At 36.6% G+C, this 15,194-nt stretch overlaps 1 protein-coding gene across 2 annotated transcripts; it reads right to left on the reverse strand.

The window, feature by feature from the left end:
• Positions 1-7,126: 7,126 nt before the first annotated feature.
• Positions 7,127-14,966, reverse strand: LOC113231099. Of its 2 annotated transcripts, XM_026465272.1 has the most exons (6): positions 14,950-14,966; positions 12,329-12,389; positions 9,322-9,384; positions 9,092-9,176; positions 8,149-8,211; positions 7,127-7,717 (listed from the first exon to the last, which is right to left on the reverse strand). In XM_026465272.1, the coding sequence occupies exons 1-5, from the start codon at positions 14,962-14,964 to the stop codon at positions 8,160-8,162; spliced, it is 276 nt and encodes a 91-aa protein (XP_026321057.1). In that variant the 5' UTR covers positions 14,965-14,966; the 3' UTR covers positions 7,127-7,717; positions 8,149-8,159. The 2 variants fall into 2 exon arrangements, with proteins under 2 accessions (XP_026321057.1, XP_026321056.1); XM_026465271.1 differs by lacking the exon at positions 9,092-9,176 and having other exon boundaries at positions 7,129-7,717.
• Positions 14,967-15,194: the final 228 nt, after the last annotated feature.

Raw genomic sequence — 15,194 nt, forward strand, 5'->3', positions numbered from 1 at the left:
TGAAACTAGCATGGCGGTGAAAGTAGGAAATATTAAAATAAAGTCTGGTTCAGATTGACAGTTACGAGAAATAATGCCGTTCTTAGTGTTGAAACAGCGCTTGTGACAAAAACTCGTAACCGAGAAAATATTGTTTAAAGGAATTAAATTTAAAAACTATCTACTTTTCTCATGCGGCAACTTCATACCATCGATGCTTCATACATTATCCACCTAGGCGAAAATAAAATTAGTCACAGATCGGGCTTTTGTTACTGAAAACGACAACATTCACAACATTTTTTTAATAGACTTCAAAAAAGGAGGAGGTTTTTTAAATATGTTACGCGATAACTCCGGTATTTGTGAACCGATTTTGATGATTCTTTTTTGTTGGAAAGAGGGTACTACAAGATTGGTCCTATTCCACCTCTAAGGGTGGCAGACAAGGGGATGAAGATGAGGGGTTTCTCGCACTTTCCGGTAACCGATTTCAACAAAACTTGGCAAACAGATGAAATTCCAGGAACTTTTGAGGTCGGTTTTTTCAGTACTCTGTACTGAAATTATCATTTTTATAATGTCGCACTTTCAATTAATGGCCGCAGATTATTATCCTTAGGCTCAACTCACACTGGCGCAGAGTCGAAGCGTCGCGTCGCGTCCTGTTTTTCAACCATAACGCCTGGCGACGCGCGTCGACACGCGACGACACTCGCATTTGCATATTTGTGTAACACAAATTTGTACCTCAATAATGGGAAAATAGAGATGAATATGCTATAGGCGGAAAACATGACGCGTCGCGACGCTTCAACTCTGCGCCAGTGTGAGTTGAGCATTAGACTATTGGTTCCTTCCTCTAAGTTATAATCGTATGTAGCGATGATTTCTTGTTGAACATCACGCCTGTGATGATGAAATCTAGAGAGTGGTTCTAGTTCGCGTTCCGTTTTCAGGCTATTATACAATATCTAATAATAAATCTTGTTCGCCTGTTCTTGACCCTGAGTCCCTCACCCCGGCCGGCTGTACCATTACCGGGGAATACCGCCTCTCCTATTTACACATTCAAAATATATCTTTTAGACTATGGAAGAGGCGAGAGTCTAAAATAGATATCCAAAATAATAATAAAAATATAATAATCTGCCAGACAACCAATTGCCTGCTCTCAAATTAGAAAGTTCCCTGTACTGTGAGTACCAAAGAAACGGGATTTAATCTAGGGTATTTCGCAATACATTCTGACCAGAATCTATTTAGAAAAGTTCATTTCCGTAATTGTTTAATTTTTTATTTCGTAATTTGTTTCAAAGCAAAAAACTGAAACCGTATTAAAATATATTGAGATTTGTAGGGAAACTATTTTTTTCAGTAGAATCGAATCACGCGATCGGTTGTGAGTGTGTGAATATGTATTATATAAAGCGCCGTATTACATTACGGCTAGCCGTTTTGCAAAGCAGCGCTGTTTTCTAATACGGCTACCTCATGTTCAGCCGGATTGTGATTACTCTACGTTTTACGAAGCAGCGGCTGACGTTTGGTCGTAATGTTCAAAGGAAAAATGTCAGTATGACTATTTTTATATTATACATATATAAAATTTTGGTTGCGTCCCCGTACCTATTCAGTAGAATACGAAAAAGCAGAATTCCGAACATATTTTCAGGACAAACTATGTTATAGTTAATTCACCATTATTCCACTTTTCCACGTCTAAAACTGAATATTGTTTGCACTTTGTTGCTGTTTGGGACACAATGTTGTTATGATAATGTAACTCTACTGGCGGCTATATTTGGAACTAAGTATCTTAAAGCAGTGTGACGATGGCTCGACCTAGTGTATTCTGGCGACACATTCCTTTGCCGCTTTATGAAACGCCACGTGCTATTACAATGCGACGTACTATTTTTAGGCGAATTGCATTCCATTTGAACACGAGGTAGCCGTGCAAAGCGGCTAGCCGTAATATAATACGGCGCTTTATACAATATGGCTGTGACATTCACATTGAAGGTTACCAACCGATCACGCTAGCAGAGTATACATACCCGCCGACACCAGCTCGTTACACTTAGGCTACAAATTCGCAACGGTTGTGCGTTCAGCGGAGAGTTCAAGGCTTGCGTGCATTGTGTCTTATGTTGGGTGTATCCAACACAAAACACACGTTTACGCGCAATATACGCGAAAACCTTGAACTCCCCCTGAATGTCCCATCGTTTCCGAATTCTCAACCTATGTGTTGGGTTTTTTGAGAGTTGACACCTGTCAAAAGTTGAAGATACTGAGCGAAAACTATGGAGCCAATATAAAGATTTTTTAACCTATAATTCTCTTTATCGCTGTTGTCCATGTTACAGTAATTAGTAAACCTTTGCTAAATATTTTTTTAAGTTGTATGCCGCCAAAACATCGTCAATTCACTCGTAGTCCTTCATTGTTTTTGTTAAATTGTAAAATTGGTTTCTTAGTGAATAAAGTTACAATAAATTGAAACTGGTTGCCTGTAAGACTACCCTCTTTCATGATAATATTTGTGCGATGGGGCCAAAACTATACAATAAGCTGCCTAATTATATACTTGAGAATAACGACAATTCCAATTTTAAAAAGCGATTATTTAATTTATTGACTGGGAAAGCATATTATAAAGTCAGCGATTACTTAAATGAACAGAACATAGAATAATAGTTAACCACCACAAAATAATGACATAAATATAATTAAGAGTTTAAATTAAAATTAAGATTTCACATTTTGTAATTAAAATGTAGTAGTATACTGTTAAATTAATTTAATTATGTAAATTGTATGCCGTAAAATTGGCAATACGTACTGACACAACAATGTTAAATAAGACCTTATAGACGTGCGTACACAATAAATGATTTGATTTGATTTGAAGTTAATGTTTCTAAATAATAACCCTTATTTGCTCGTTCTCAATCTCACTCTAACCTGCTTTTAACTATACCAATTTTATTTTATAATTCACGCTAAATAAAATTTCAAAGCGTATTTATAATAATATCTAAATGTACAACATAATATGAGCCTTCGAATTATATTATTGCAATTTTTCAGAAATTTTTCCAGAAAACTTTCCGCTATCGAAATTTTTCGGAAAATTACCCAACAGTAGTTACACCATACTATTGATATTATTATCATTATCGATTTCTTATTATGTATGTAAACATACATCATACACAACATATCACACAAAGTCAATTATTTGCCCAAAATATCGTTGTGTTTTATTTCAAGAGGGTTATGATAGAATAACATAGAGTATTATAGTCCTCAGATGCTGTATCGTACACCCTTTTACCATACGACGAACGACAACTATTTATCGAGTGTTAGGTGTTCGCGATTGCGACAAATTAGAAACCAAACTTTTATTTTTACATGTAATCGCATATATTTCTTCTTTCGTACAAATGGACGCATCAGCTGACACGGGAAAAACGTTAACCGTTCAGTGTATATCGATCGCAGCGCAGTTTCATTAAGAGCCGTTGCACTACTTCAAATCCGATTCTGCTCGACAATTATGTAACTGATGCGATGGGTGACGGATTCCAGGTTGACGTTGTTTACACGAATTACAGTAAGGCTTTTGATCGAATTAGGCATTCTATACTTTTGAAAAAACTTGCTAACATTGGCATTAGAGGTGATTTGTTCAGATGGTTCGCTTTATATATCAGCAACCGGTCAAAGGCCGTTGTTATCAATAATTACAACTCCAGCTGGGTTCCTGTTCCTAGCGGTGTACCTCAAGGATCTTTACTGGGACCGCTTCTATTTGTGGTCTTTGTGAACGATGTTAGCCTGTGTCTCCAATCATCTCGGTTATTATGCTTCGCAGATGATATCAAGATATACGCTAAAATAACTAGTGTATCTGATACGGAAAAGTTACAAGCAGATCTTGACAGTTATTGTGTTGATAGTGAGTTGGACCTGAATGCCTCAAACTGTGTAACCCCATTCGCTTCAACTATGTGATGAAGGCTGCAAAAAGTATCTACTGTGAGGATCTCAGCGTTATTCACGATTCCAAGTTGCTCTCATGTTGATGTCATAATTCTAGAGCCAATTATAAAGCACTGGGATTCGTGATGCATAGTTCGGTTGACTTGCAAGATGCCAAAACACTGAAAATCTTATACTGTGCCCTTGTGCGTGGCAACTTGGAGTATGCCTCTCAGATCTAGAACCCAATGTATAACATCTATATTTCGCGTGTTGAAAGAATCCAACAAAAATGTATTAGTTACTTATGTTTTAAAATTAATCAGCCTTACCGCTCTACAAACTATTTAGGTATTTGCAAAAGACACCATATACTTCCCCTTGAATTGCGGCTTAAAATAGCAAACATAAACTACCTCATTAAAATTACCACCAATACCGTCGATTACCCCGAGCTTCTATCTGAGATTCACTTAAGGGTTCCAGCTAAGCATTTACAATGTCGTTTAGTTGTTTAGTGTTGTCAATGGTGTATTTTGCTACTGTATTTTTATCAGAAGGGAACTGTTTTTGCTTATAATTATTAAATGTAGTTTCTATTACATTGTGATACAAGCTGTTTGTACCCTCAAAATTAAAATAAATAAATAAATAAAATAAAAAGAATGCATCTAATTACTTCCAAGTTTCAGGCCCAAGCAAATATCAGTTTTGTATGAAATACATATTTTTCTAGATGCCCTTAGAGTCTAAATTTAAATTTTTATTGAATTGATATTCAATAATTTTTATATGAAATTACTCCACTAGTTTGTCATAATTATGAATACAAAAATCAAACACTCAGAAAAAATTCCTCTATCCGGCCGGATTCGAACCGACGTCTTCTCACATACCGTGCCAGATGCTATACTAACGAAGCCACGGAACGAACCAGCGGACCTCACGAATTTTTCTATGTGCTTGCATCGTATTTTTGTATTTGGTTTTTCAACGACTTTTTAGCCGTAGCGCCATCTATGAGAAATCTATGATGTTTCGTCACCTTTACAGCTCCAGCCCCGGCTAGAGATGTCGCTATTCATTGTATTTAAATTTTTATTGAACTGATATTCAATTATTTTTATGTGAAATTACTTCACTAGTTTGTCATAATTATTACTACAAAGATCAAACATTCAGAAAAAAATTCTAACTCAGGATCTTTGTATTATACCCTAGTGACATCATTATAGAATATGTAGAGCTAAATTTGAATGCGATATTTGCCCTAAGTTATCAAGAATAGAACTCGTGCGCTAGGCTCTCCTTTGACATTCATAATCTGCCCATGTCACGGCTCGGATCTAACAGCCCACAATAACCTCAAAAAGTCTCTCCACCGAGAGCATCACCTGTCTTGCCTCTTTCGGTGTGGTCAAGACCGATCAACTAGAGTAACTGGCAGAAAAGTCATCTTGGCGTGACCATGAGAAATATGTTGCTCGTTCGACGGGTTGGGTGTTACATCCCTCCGCACAGCAGGTCTGCTTTCCGTGGGAGTTTCAGATATATGATTTCAGAACTAAAGACGGTCTTCTTTTTTAAAATAAAGTTGAAACATTATTAACATCATACCAAGCCGTGTTGCGCACGGGCGGCCATGTTGTTCCTGCATTTTCGAGGTAAAACGGCTCGTTGACTGGGTATAACCCTACAATCCCATTCTATTTGGGATCTAGTATAAGAATTTTTTTTTTTATATATTCATTGTTTATCTTACCTTTTTTTTATAACGCACACATAAACAACCATAAATTACACCCAAACTCACGAGAGAAATAAATGTAGGCCATACAAATCCGTTATCCATTCGGCCACAGAGGCAGTTTATATATATTTATTTACATATTAATCATATTATAATACATAATAATAGTAACTGTAGCGTTATTTATAATTTTTCGCGTTTATTGCTGCAGCGAGAAAATCAGCGATGCAGTAACTTACTGCAGCATTATGCTGAGATAAGTCCCGTGTTGGCATGACGCTACAACACAGACCTTACTATACTATCTACTTTGCATCTTTGCTATAATTTTAATTAAAATTATATGTCAAATAATTATTTGTATGTAACTGCTTTAGTGTGGGTTTGTGTTGTTGTATTCGTGCCAATAAAAGTGTCTCTGTGTCTATATATGAGCCCTAACCGTTTAATTGGTTCTAAGTAGATCAGAGTGAAGAAAGGTGTTAACCTAACTTATTCTTTAACCTGTGAGCCGCAGAATTCATTTTGGTGTGACTCCTTATTGCATCATTAGTGAATGACTTGAAGAAACATTTTAAGCCAATTTCATCTTTAATTACGATATGTTAGTGTTGGGTAATTTTCCGAAAAATTTCAAATAGTGGAAAATTTTCCGGAAAAATCCTGAAAAATTGGAAAAATATAATTTGAAAGCCTCATATTATGTTCTACGTTTAGAAGCTTCTTTCCAAGTTTTATTTATCGTGAATTATAAAATAAACTTGTTCTAATAAAAGCCACAGAAAGAAAACGAGATTTTAAATGATTCTACAACAGCGAAAAGAAACATTTTCAATGGCTCCATCGTTTTCAGTCAGTAACTTCAACTTTTGACAGGTACCAACCTCAAAATTGGAAAATTAAAAGAAAAATATTAGGAAAACATTCGAAAAATATTTAATTTCCGAAAATCACGCTTTTTCCAAAATGGAATTTCTTCCATGACCCAACGCTACATTGCATACACAAACTTCAACCGAAAAGCTGGAAATCATTTACAGTTTTCTATTGAATGGCTCTCAGAACCAAAAAGTTGGCTATGAATTTCTTATAGGTATATCTTAAGGCAACGACTGTTCCCTGGGACTTTACGTGATCATAGGAACAATGTGACTGGGTCTAAATCACTTCACATATTATGTACTTCACATTTTGATGTTCATAGGCCTTTAGGAGGGTAAAGCGCCCAAGTGGTTGGTTTATTTGGCAGTATTGTTACTATACGATTTTCGATGCAGCCAGAGGAAGTTCTTTAACTTTTCTGGCAGTAAAACTTCAAGTCCGTTTTTCCAAGTTTTATTTAAAAGTTTACAAAGTGCCAGGTTAAATATGTAACCGGCGGTACTTCTAACAAACTCGATCGAGATAGTCACCATTTGAGGAAAAATCTTATCACCGCGATACAGAATTTAGATAATGGTTCACTGCCATCTAGCGGATTTTTAGGAAATTATACGATGAGTAAAGTTGCTTAGAGGAGTTTGAAAAAAAATGTTATTTTTGATCTTTCTGGTTATGCATATCAATTAATGCTGATTTGATTTTTTCTCTCACATGACACAATTGACATTCTCTCGAGCCTGAATGAGTTTACTTACTCTTTATCTCCATTGTCACATTCAGCTTTAATATTTTGAATAACGTGCCAAAGTATCTTCTCCAAGCGTTTTTTCTCAGCATCAGCTACCTGTTTAGCTTCATCGATCTTAATGTTACGCATTTTATCAAACATTCTAATATCCGATATTAATGCTGCGTCAATAGAACTCAGAGTAGCGTTTAGAATTTTTTCAGCCTGTGATTTCTTGCACATCGCTCTCTCATAAAAATTCGTCGCATTATACTTTGTTGATGATGATACATAATCCGGATCACGAAATTTATGGAGTTCATGAGTAGATTCCCAAGTTAATTCTGATTCCGTTGTAGCAATAGACCTTCGGCCGTCCTCAATAACTGAAGAAAGAGAGAAAAGAAAGATGACAATTACAATAATATACAATTAGAAGGAACCTCACAGGGAAATATTAATATGTGCCAGAAAACCATGGTGTCAAACTATGTTCCCTATACTATGAGTACCAGAGCAACGGAATTCTAAGGCACTACCCAGTACACGACACAACACGTAGACAAAAAATAGTTTAGAAACGTTCAATTAAATAAAAAAAATAAAAATTACCGAAATAGAAACTCATAATCAAATGCTAGTTACGCGTAATTCCACTATCCCTGACAATTTGGATAGAATGGGCTATAGTAATATTTAATATTTATGGTTATATATAAACCTCTATAACTATGTACTTAAATGTAAGTCCTGGTTAATTAATTAATGAGGCACTACTCCAATTATTTTAATTTGCTTCCATATTTAAAGAAAATACCTGTTGTATTTTCAGGTATCGATCCGTTTGCATTCCAGTCCCACCACGGCCGTGATTCCGGAACTGCAAAATAAAGATTACAAAATTTACTTCAAATGTACCGTACTCTGTTATTTCGCTAATAAATTTGTAAAAGACATAACAGATTAAATATTTATGTGTAATTAGCAACTAAACTTTGTTATTTTAAAGCGTGCGATAGTGAAATCAGTACTTTCGTAAAACAAAATATTTTCTGAATACGCGTCATTTCACATGCTAATTTGATTTGTACTAGACAAAAAACTAAAAAAGAAATCTCTGTTTGTCTATCACAAGGCTTTAAAGTATTTTAGTAAACACATACTCATGCGTTTGCATCACCTGTGTTCCTATTTTAATTTTATCAAATTTTTTGTATATACAAAAATTTTTGTTTTGTATTTTTGTTTCGTAATTATTTATTTATGTTTTAAGTTGAATGTTTTGATCGTGTTTTGTTTTAGTTCTGTTTTGTTCCGTTTTCTCTTTTTTTTGTCTTTTGTCTTTTGTGGTGTCATTGTGGTAAACAAATAAATGTATTTTCTTTCTTCTTTCTTTCTACCTGCTTTATGAAACTGAAGATCACAAATGTTTATCAAAGGGTATAGGTACTTAGTAAGTTTTTTTTTTAAACTATTTTCATAAGACGTATTACGGACGCAAGCCTCTCGTGCAAATGAGGAAGTAATTTACGCGCTATAGCCACCGTTTGTCATGATATTGATTATCATAATACTTACGTTGTTTCTCATACTGCGATTATTTCGAAGTCAATGAGATTTTTGAAGATATAGATCATGTTGAATGGGTTAAATTTGTCTGGACATAATTTACAGAAAAATGGAAAAACATATTTCTTCTGGTAATTAAGCTGTTTGCAATTGCGCTAGCAAACCTCTTAAATATTTTAGTAAATACACACTTATGTGCTGCTTCGGTCTGCCTGCCCACCGTGCTTGAACGGTTACCACGCTGGATCGGCGACGCAGATGTTTCGGGTTGGATTCCTGGACCGGGACAAATATTTATATGGCCAACATTTATTTCTCTTCTGAGCTTGGGTGTAATTTGTGTGTGCTAGTCCTGATTAATTAATTCATGAGGCACTGCTCAAATTGTTTTATAATTTTGTTCCATACTTATAGAAAATACCTCTTATTGTTGTAGGTGTCGATCCGGTTGGTTTCCAGTCCCCCCATGGCCATGAGATTGACACTGCAAGACAAACAAGAAATAAAGATCAAAAAATTCACTTCAGATGTACTTAACTGTACTCTGACGCTTCGCTAGTAAATTTTGAAAAATAACTGATTAGGTATTTATGTGTAATATTCAAATATCTAATAATTTTGTGTTTTACTATGATCACAAACATTTTCTTTTATAGAAGCATTTATTTGAACGAAATCCAATATGACAAATATGGCGTTGTTTCCCTTTGCTTCTGTATTTAAAATTGTTACACTTGGCAATAAAATAGACGACTCGGTTCCCATAAATTTATTGTATAGACAGAAAAAAAGGTAAACAAGAACAAAGGAAAGATAACAAACAGGCTGTAACAAAAATAAAAATATGAAAAAAGGTATAACAGTATATAACACTCTCTTACTACGCATTAACAAACAATTCAGACACTTAGCCGAAAAGGGCTTGTGTACATATATATATATCCAATGCTTTAAAACAGATTACGAGTGGTTGAGTTTACATGATGAATCCCTATGCACATCCTCACTCTTCGAGAATGGGAAAACGGTGTTAAAAAGGTAGGATGACGATGAAAAAGGTCGCATCATCGCACAGTTATACACGCCCACATGAAAGTAACGCATCTTGTATTGTTGCATTACGGGCGATATTTGAACAAAGCCCTCCAGCTTGATGGACTCAAAGTGATAAGCTTGACGAGCTCTTGACTACAGTTACTGTTTCTATCATACTCTTTGAAAGCAGCATCATCAACCCATTAACCTCCTAAGGCCCCAGGTACAAAATGTACATAATATGTGAAATGATTCAAACCCAGAGAATATTATTCCTATGATCACGTAAATGCCCAATATATATTATAATGAAAATACCGCATTCAAATTTAGCGCTATGTATTCCATATGACCATAATCCTATGGTATATAGAAAAATATGTTTTCATACAAAACTAAGGGCATCCTTGCTTGGGCCTGAAGTATGAAATTACATTTTAAGGTACATTGGGCGTTCAACGTTCCCAATCATGACGTACGCCAGCGTCGCATTCGCTCAGACAAATCCCGCGCTAACCGCCTGCAGGCTCTCCAAAATAGATTCATGCGCAACGCGACGGGTGCCCCGTGATACCTGCGCAACGCTAACCTCCACATAGATTTACGGCTCCCCACAATAGCCCAATTCATGAAACAGGCATCGAGGAAATATTTCGACTCTGCTCCTCACCACCCCAACACCCTCGTGGTGGCTGCATCCTCTTACGACCCCCTCAGGGAACACCCCCGCCGCGTACGTAGGACCCGTCGGCCAAGTCCTCAACGACCCTGACGACCATATCACTCTCGCCACTTTGAAGGCCAACCAGATCGCTAGTCAGTCCCGTCCCGCACGCTCCAACCGTCCTCGCCGGCGAGGTCGTAGAGCCCCTGATTTCAGGACGTGCACTAGTAGATTCTCTCCTACAGCACGCCCTTCTGGCGGAAGTCTCCAGTAGCGCCCTGAGCCGAGGTCCGTGCCCACTTGGGCGCCCTCAGGCCCGCTACTTAGCTTTAAGTTTATTTTAGGGGTTATGAGCCTTCGGCTCGCCCTTTTTTCCGGTGGCGCAGTAAAGGCCATCAGCGGCCAACTGCAAAATATCCTTTAAAAAAAAGGCGTTCAATGCTTAGCCCATGGCAGTTTGCTGGGTCTTAGGAGGTTAATACGTCCCACTGCTGGACACGGGTCTCCTCTCAGGCGAGAGTTTCGGCCAGTCATTCGGCTTGAATAAACTTAGAAATTATAACGTAATATAATTCGCGTTAGAACGCAAACCCAAATTCAAACCGACCAATCGCATCATCAACCCATTTACACGTCCCACTGCCGGGCACAGCTCGCCTGTCAGGCGAGGGTTTAGGTCATAGTTATAGAATAGAATACGTATATTTGTCAGAATACAGTAATGATAAAGGTCTTAAATAAAATTAGGTACATGGTATTCAACCTGCAAGCAGATGTGCAAATATTAATTTCATGTTTGGTTTCTATTGTTAGTTGCATTTCAAATTAATGTAAATTTTTATTTGTCAATTCTAAGTATTCTTTATTACTATAGAAGCTATGTGTCAAAAGCCATTTTGTCAACTGTAACTGTGTCTAATTTTGCTTGCTTCGCTGTCAGTCGAACAAACGAAGACTAAAGCGTGAATGACGCTCTGTATACGATTTTAACGCCCTATAAGTTCGGACACTTTTTAGCGCGGATCCGACGTCCATATAATTGTAAGTCAATGGAAAAAGCGCTAAATTGCCTTCTACGTAAGGGGTGCAAGGATTTGTTTTTTGTAAAAAAATAAGTGCGCATTTGACCTCCATCTCACCTGATGGAAGGTGACGATGAGGTCGGGGTACCTGGCATGCACACCTAAACAATGCCTATTCACTCTCGCCTTGAAAAGGTCCAAGTTATAGCGTTCGGGGAACAAGTTTGCAGGCAGGGAATTCCACTCCCTAGCCGCTCGCCATACAAATGTGGAACCTAAACGCTTCGCGCGAATCCGGGGAATATCCACTACATAGGGGTGGAACCCCAGCCTACGTCCAGTCTCCCCGATGATGGAAAGGGGAAGGCGGAATCAAATTATGCAATACCATCGCATACTCTCCATGATATTTCCTGTACAATACCGATAAGCTGGCAAACAGCACCAGGCGCACGACTTCTTCGTCCCGTTACTTGATATTATAAAAAAAAATTCCAGTAATCGACTTCAATAAAACTTGACAAATAGATGCAATTCCACGAACTTTTGATGACAGTATTTTTGTAAAAATGTTATAGGTATATATTGTTAAGTTTCATATTTTAATAAAAGGTATAGGAACCATAAACACCACGATCATTGCAGAATAAAGGTTTGATCATAAAGGTTTCATTCAACGTAAAGGGAATAATTTTACGGAATTTTACCTGGTGGAGGTGTGGTCATACAAACTGCCACAGAAATCGCCGATAAGCCAAAAACGAAAATCTGGAAAAAAAAATTGTTTTTATTATTGATACAAAGATCAAACAAAACACAAAGAAAAACCACTTCGATTCAATTTGACTCGAACCAGCGTCTGTGGCCTAAATGTGGCTACAACTTTTACCTAGCGAGACACAGTTTGTACCAGCAAATCTTACGAATGCTTATTGCATATCATTATATTGATCTTTTTTAACAGACTTCAAAAAAGGAGGAGGTTCTCAATTGTAATTTTTTTTTTGTACGTAGGTATATCATGTGATAATTCCGGCATTTGTGATTTTGATGATTCTTTTTGTTGTGAAGAGGGTACCTTAGTATTGGTCCCATTTAAATTTGAAGAAAATATCCCATATCTAAGGGTTGTAAACTAGGGGATAACCCGGTTTCGCGCACTTTCCGGTAGCCAAATTTCAATAAAACTTGGCAAATAGATGTATTTCACGAACTTTTGAGGTCTTTTTTAAACTACCAATAAGTCATTTGCCTGGTAGTAAGTGACACGTCTATACATTACATTTGTAGTGCCACTCAGAGCTTTAAATCGCAAAGATCTTAGGGGCACGGCCACTGCGCCTGTTACCTTAAATTAACAAGTCGCATGTGCCTGTAATGTCACTAGCACCCTTACCCTTTAAAACCGCAAAGCAGTAATGCTCACATTACTGCTTGGTGACAGAAATAGGTAAATTTGTTACAAATGTAGAAGTACTTATTCAATAAACTAAAGAAAAAGGTGGAGCTTGTGAACACACATTAAGTGCAGGAAGATGTCATCGGTTGGATGTCGGTTTGAATTTCGGTTTGCATTCTAACACGAATAACATAACGTTGTAATTAAGTCAAGTAATCATTTATTCCATAGGTAAAATCTTTACACTTAAAAACGTCATTTTGAAGGTACTTTTTAAGCTTCTGCTCGTTCATTACGCTGACCTCCCTGAGAAGAACGAGCAAGAAACTCTAGGGATTGCTCTTTTTTTTTCAAATAAACTTAAATGCTATGGAATACACTTTGAATCATAATTGTGTGGAATCTAAGACTCTTGTTGTCTTTCCATATTTCTTTATCTAAAACATATTCTTCAATTTTGTAATATGACTTTTCAATCAAAATACTTTTAATGAAGTTTTAAACTAAGAAAATGATAATCTTAATATAGTCTCCGGAATCTTTTATTCAAAACGTAGACAGTTCCCCACAATTACCTTAGTTAAACGAAATTGTGGTACCATGAGTTTGGATTTAGTTCTAGGGTTAATATTATGAATATCTTCTTTCTTAATGAAATTATGTATATTTTTACGGGTATACAAAATCTTTGAGTAAGTGTACTGTGATGCCACAGTCATGATATCAGTCTCCTTAAGCTTTTCACACACACAAATATGGTTTGTATATCTGCCACTTTACCCCACATGAGAATCCCGTAGGATATTATACTATGGAAGTAACTAAAGTAAACTAGTCTAGCAGTAGCAACATCGGTAGGCTCACGTATTCTACGGACTGCATAAGCAGAGATTAATTTGTAAAAACGTTTTTCTTAGTGTTTCGATCTTGTAGTTTGTTATAATAATTATAACAAAGTAGTGGAGTTATTTCACAACAAATAATTGAATATCTGGTTAGTAAAAAACATCGTGACGTTCGATAAAATTGAAAATTACAATTATTAAAGCGACTTCTCTAGTCAGTGATGGTAGCTGTAAGATAACCAACCTCTCTAAGTAAAGAAATAAATTTCTCATAAATGGAGTTTTGGCAAAAAAATCCGTTAAAAAAAACAAAAACAAAGATATGTAACAAAGATTGCCCTGGTATAGCATAGACCCAAGTTCGAGTCCTTTCAGATCGAATAAATTTTTCTTTTGGATTCAATCTTTGTATTAATAAATAATATTTATGACACTAAGTCGCTGATAACGCATACACATTCAACATAGTCTACATAGTCAACAACTCATTAACCTCTGTCAACTGTTTCTGGATGGATGACGGACTAAGTCGCAAATTGCCAATTTATATTGGCCATTTGCGACTTAGTTACTTTTCGGCCTACGGCGACGAATAAATTTTTAGTTAAATATTTTTGGAATATGTGAAGAAGCCCTTTCATATCATCATCAAAAGCCTATCGTAGTCCACTGCTGGACATAGGCCTCTTTCAATGTGCGCCATTTCGCCCGGTCCTCAGCTCGTTGCATCCATCTGCTGCCAGCAGACCTCCGCAAATCGTCACTCCATCTCGCCATAGGACGTCCTACACTACGTTTGCCAAGCCGTGGTCTCCACTCAAGATCTCGCTTCCTCCAGCGGTTATCGGTTCTTCGGCAGATATAGCCAGCCCAGTGCCACTTTAGCTTGCTTATTCTACCAGCTATGTCAATGACCTTAGTTCTCTGTCGGATAACCTCGTTCCATACCCTGTCCTTCAAAGAAATTCCGAGCATAACTCGTTCCATAGCTCGCTGAACGACTTACATATGAAACTTAAAATTGCTTATATATTCGCATTGCTTTAGTTAGTTGAACGACAAAAAAAGTTAAAAATTGACTTACCCCTATAACGTTCATCCTGGCAATCAGTAGTTTCTAAATAAAATAATGTATAACAATCCTATTTATAGCTTGACTAATTTAAATTTGTGGTTTTACTTATAATATATTCGTACCTTATCAGGAACAAATGGCTGTGTACATATGAAGGTAAACCATAGTTTTTATTTTTAACTGAAATGACTTTAATTAAAATTGTTTTTCAATGTAATTATTTCCTGGTTTTCCGTATAGTGGGTGCTCTTAAT

The sequence above is a fragment of the Hyposmocoma kahamanoa genome, unplaced genomic scaffold (genome assembly GCF_003589595.1).
Source record: "Hyposmocoma kahamanoa isolate Upper Pololo Valley unplaced genomic scaffold, ASM358959v1 64, whole genome shotgun sequence".
Lineage (NCBI taxonomy): Eukaryota > Metazoa > Arthropoda > Insecta > Lepidoptera > Cosmopterigidae > Hyposmocoma > Hyposmocoma kahamanoa.

Excerpts from the sequence above, each read along its gene's own strand:
- LOC113231099 (XM_026465271.1), bottom strand. Across the intron at positions 9,385-12,328 it reads TATGACCACACCTCCACCAG|TGTCAATCTCATGGCCATGG; the intron begins GTAAAATTCCGT and ends TTTGTCTTGCAG. Across the intron at positions 8,212-9,321 it reads GACACCTACAACAATAAGAG|TTCCGGAATCACGGCCGTGG; the intron begins GTATTTTCTATA and ends TTTATTTTGCAG.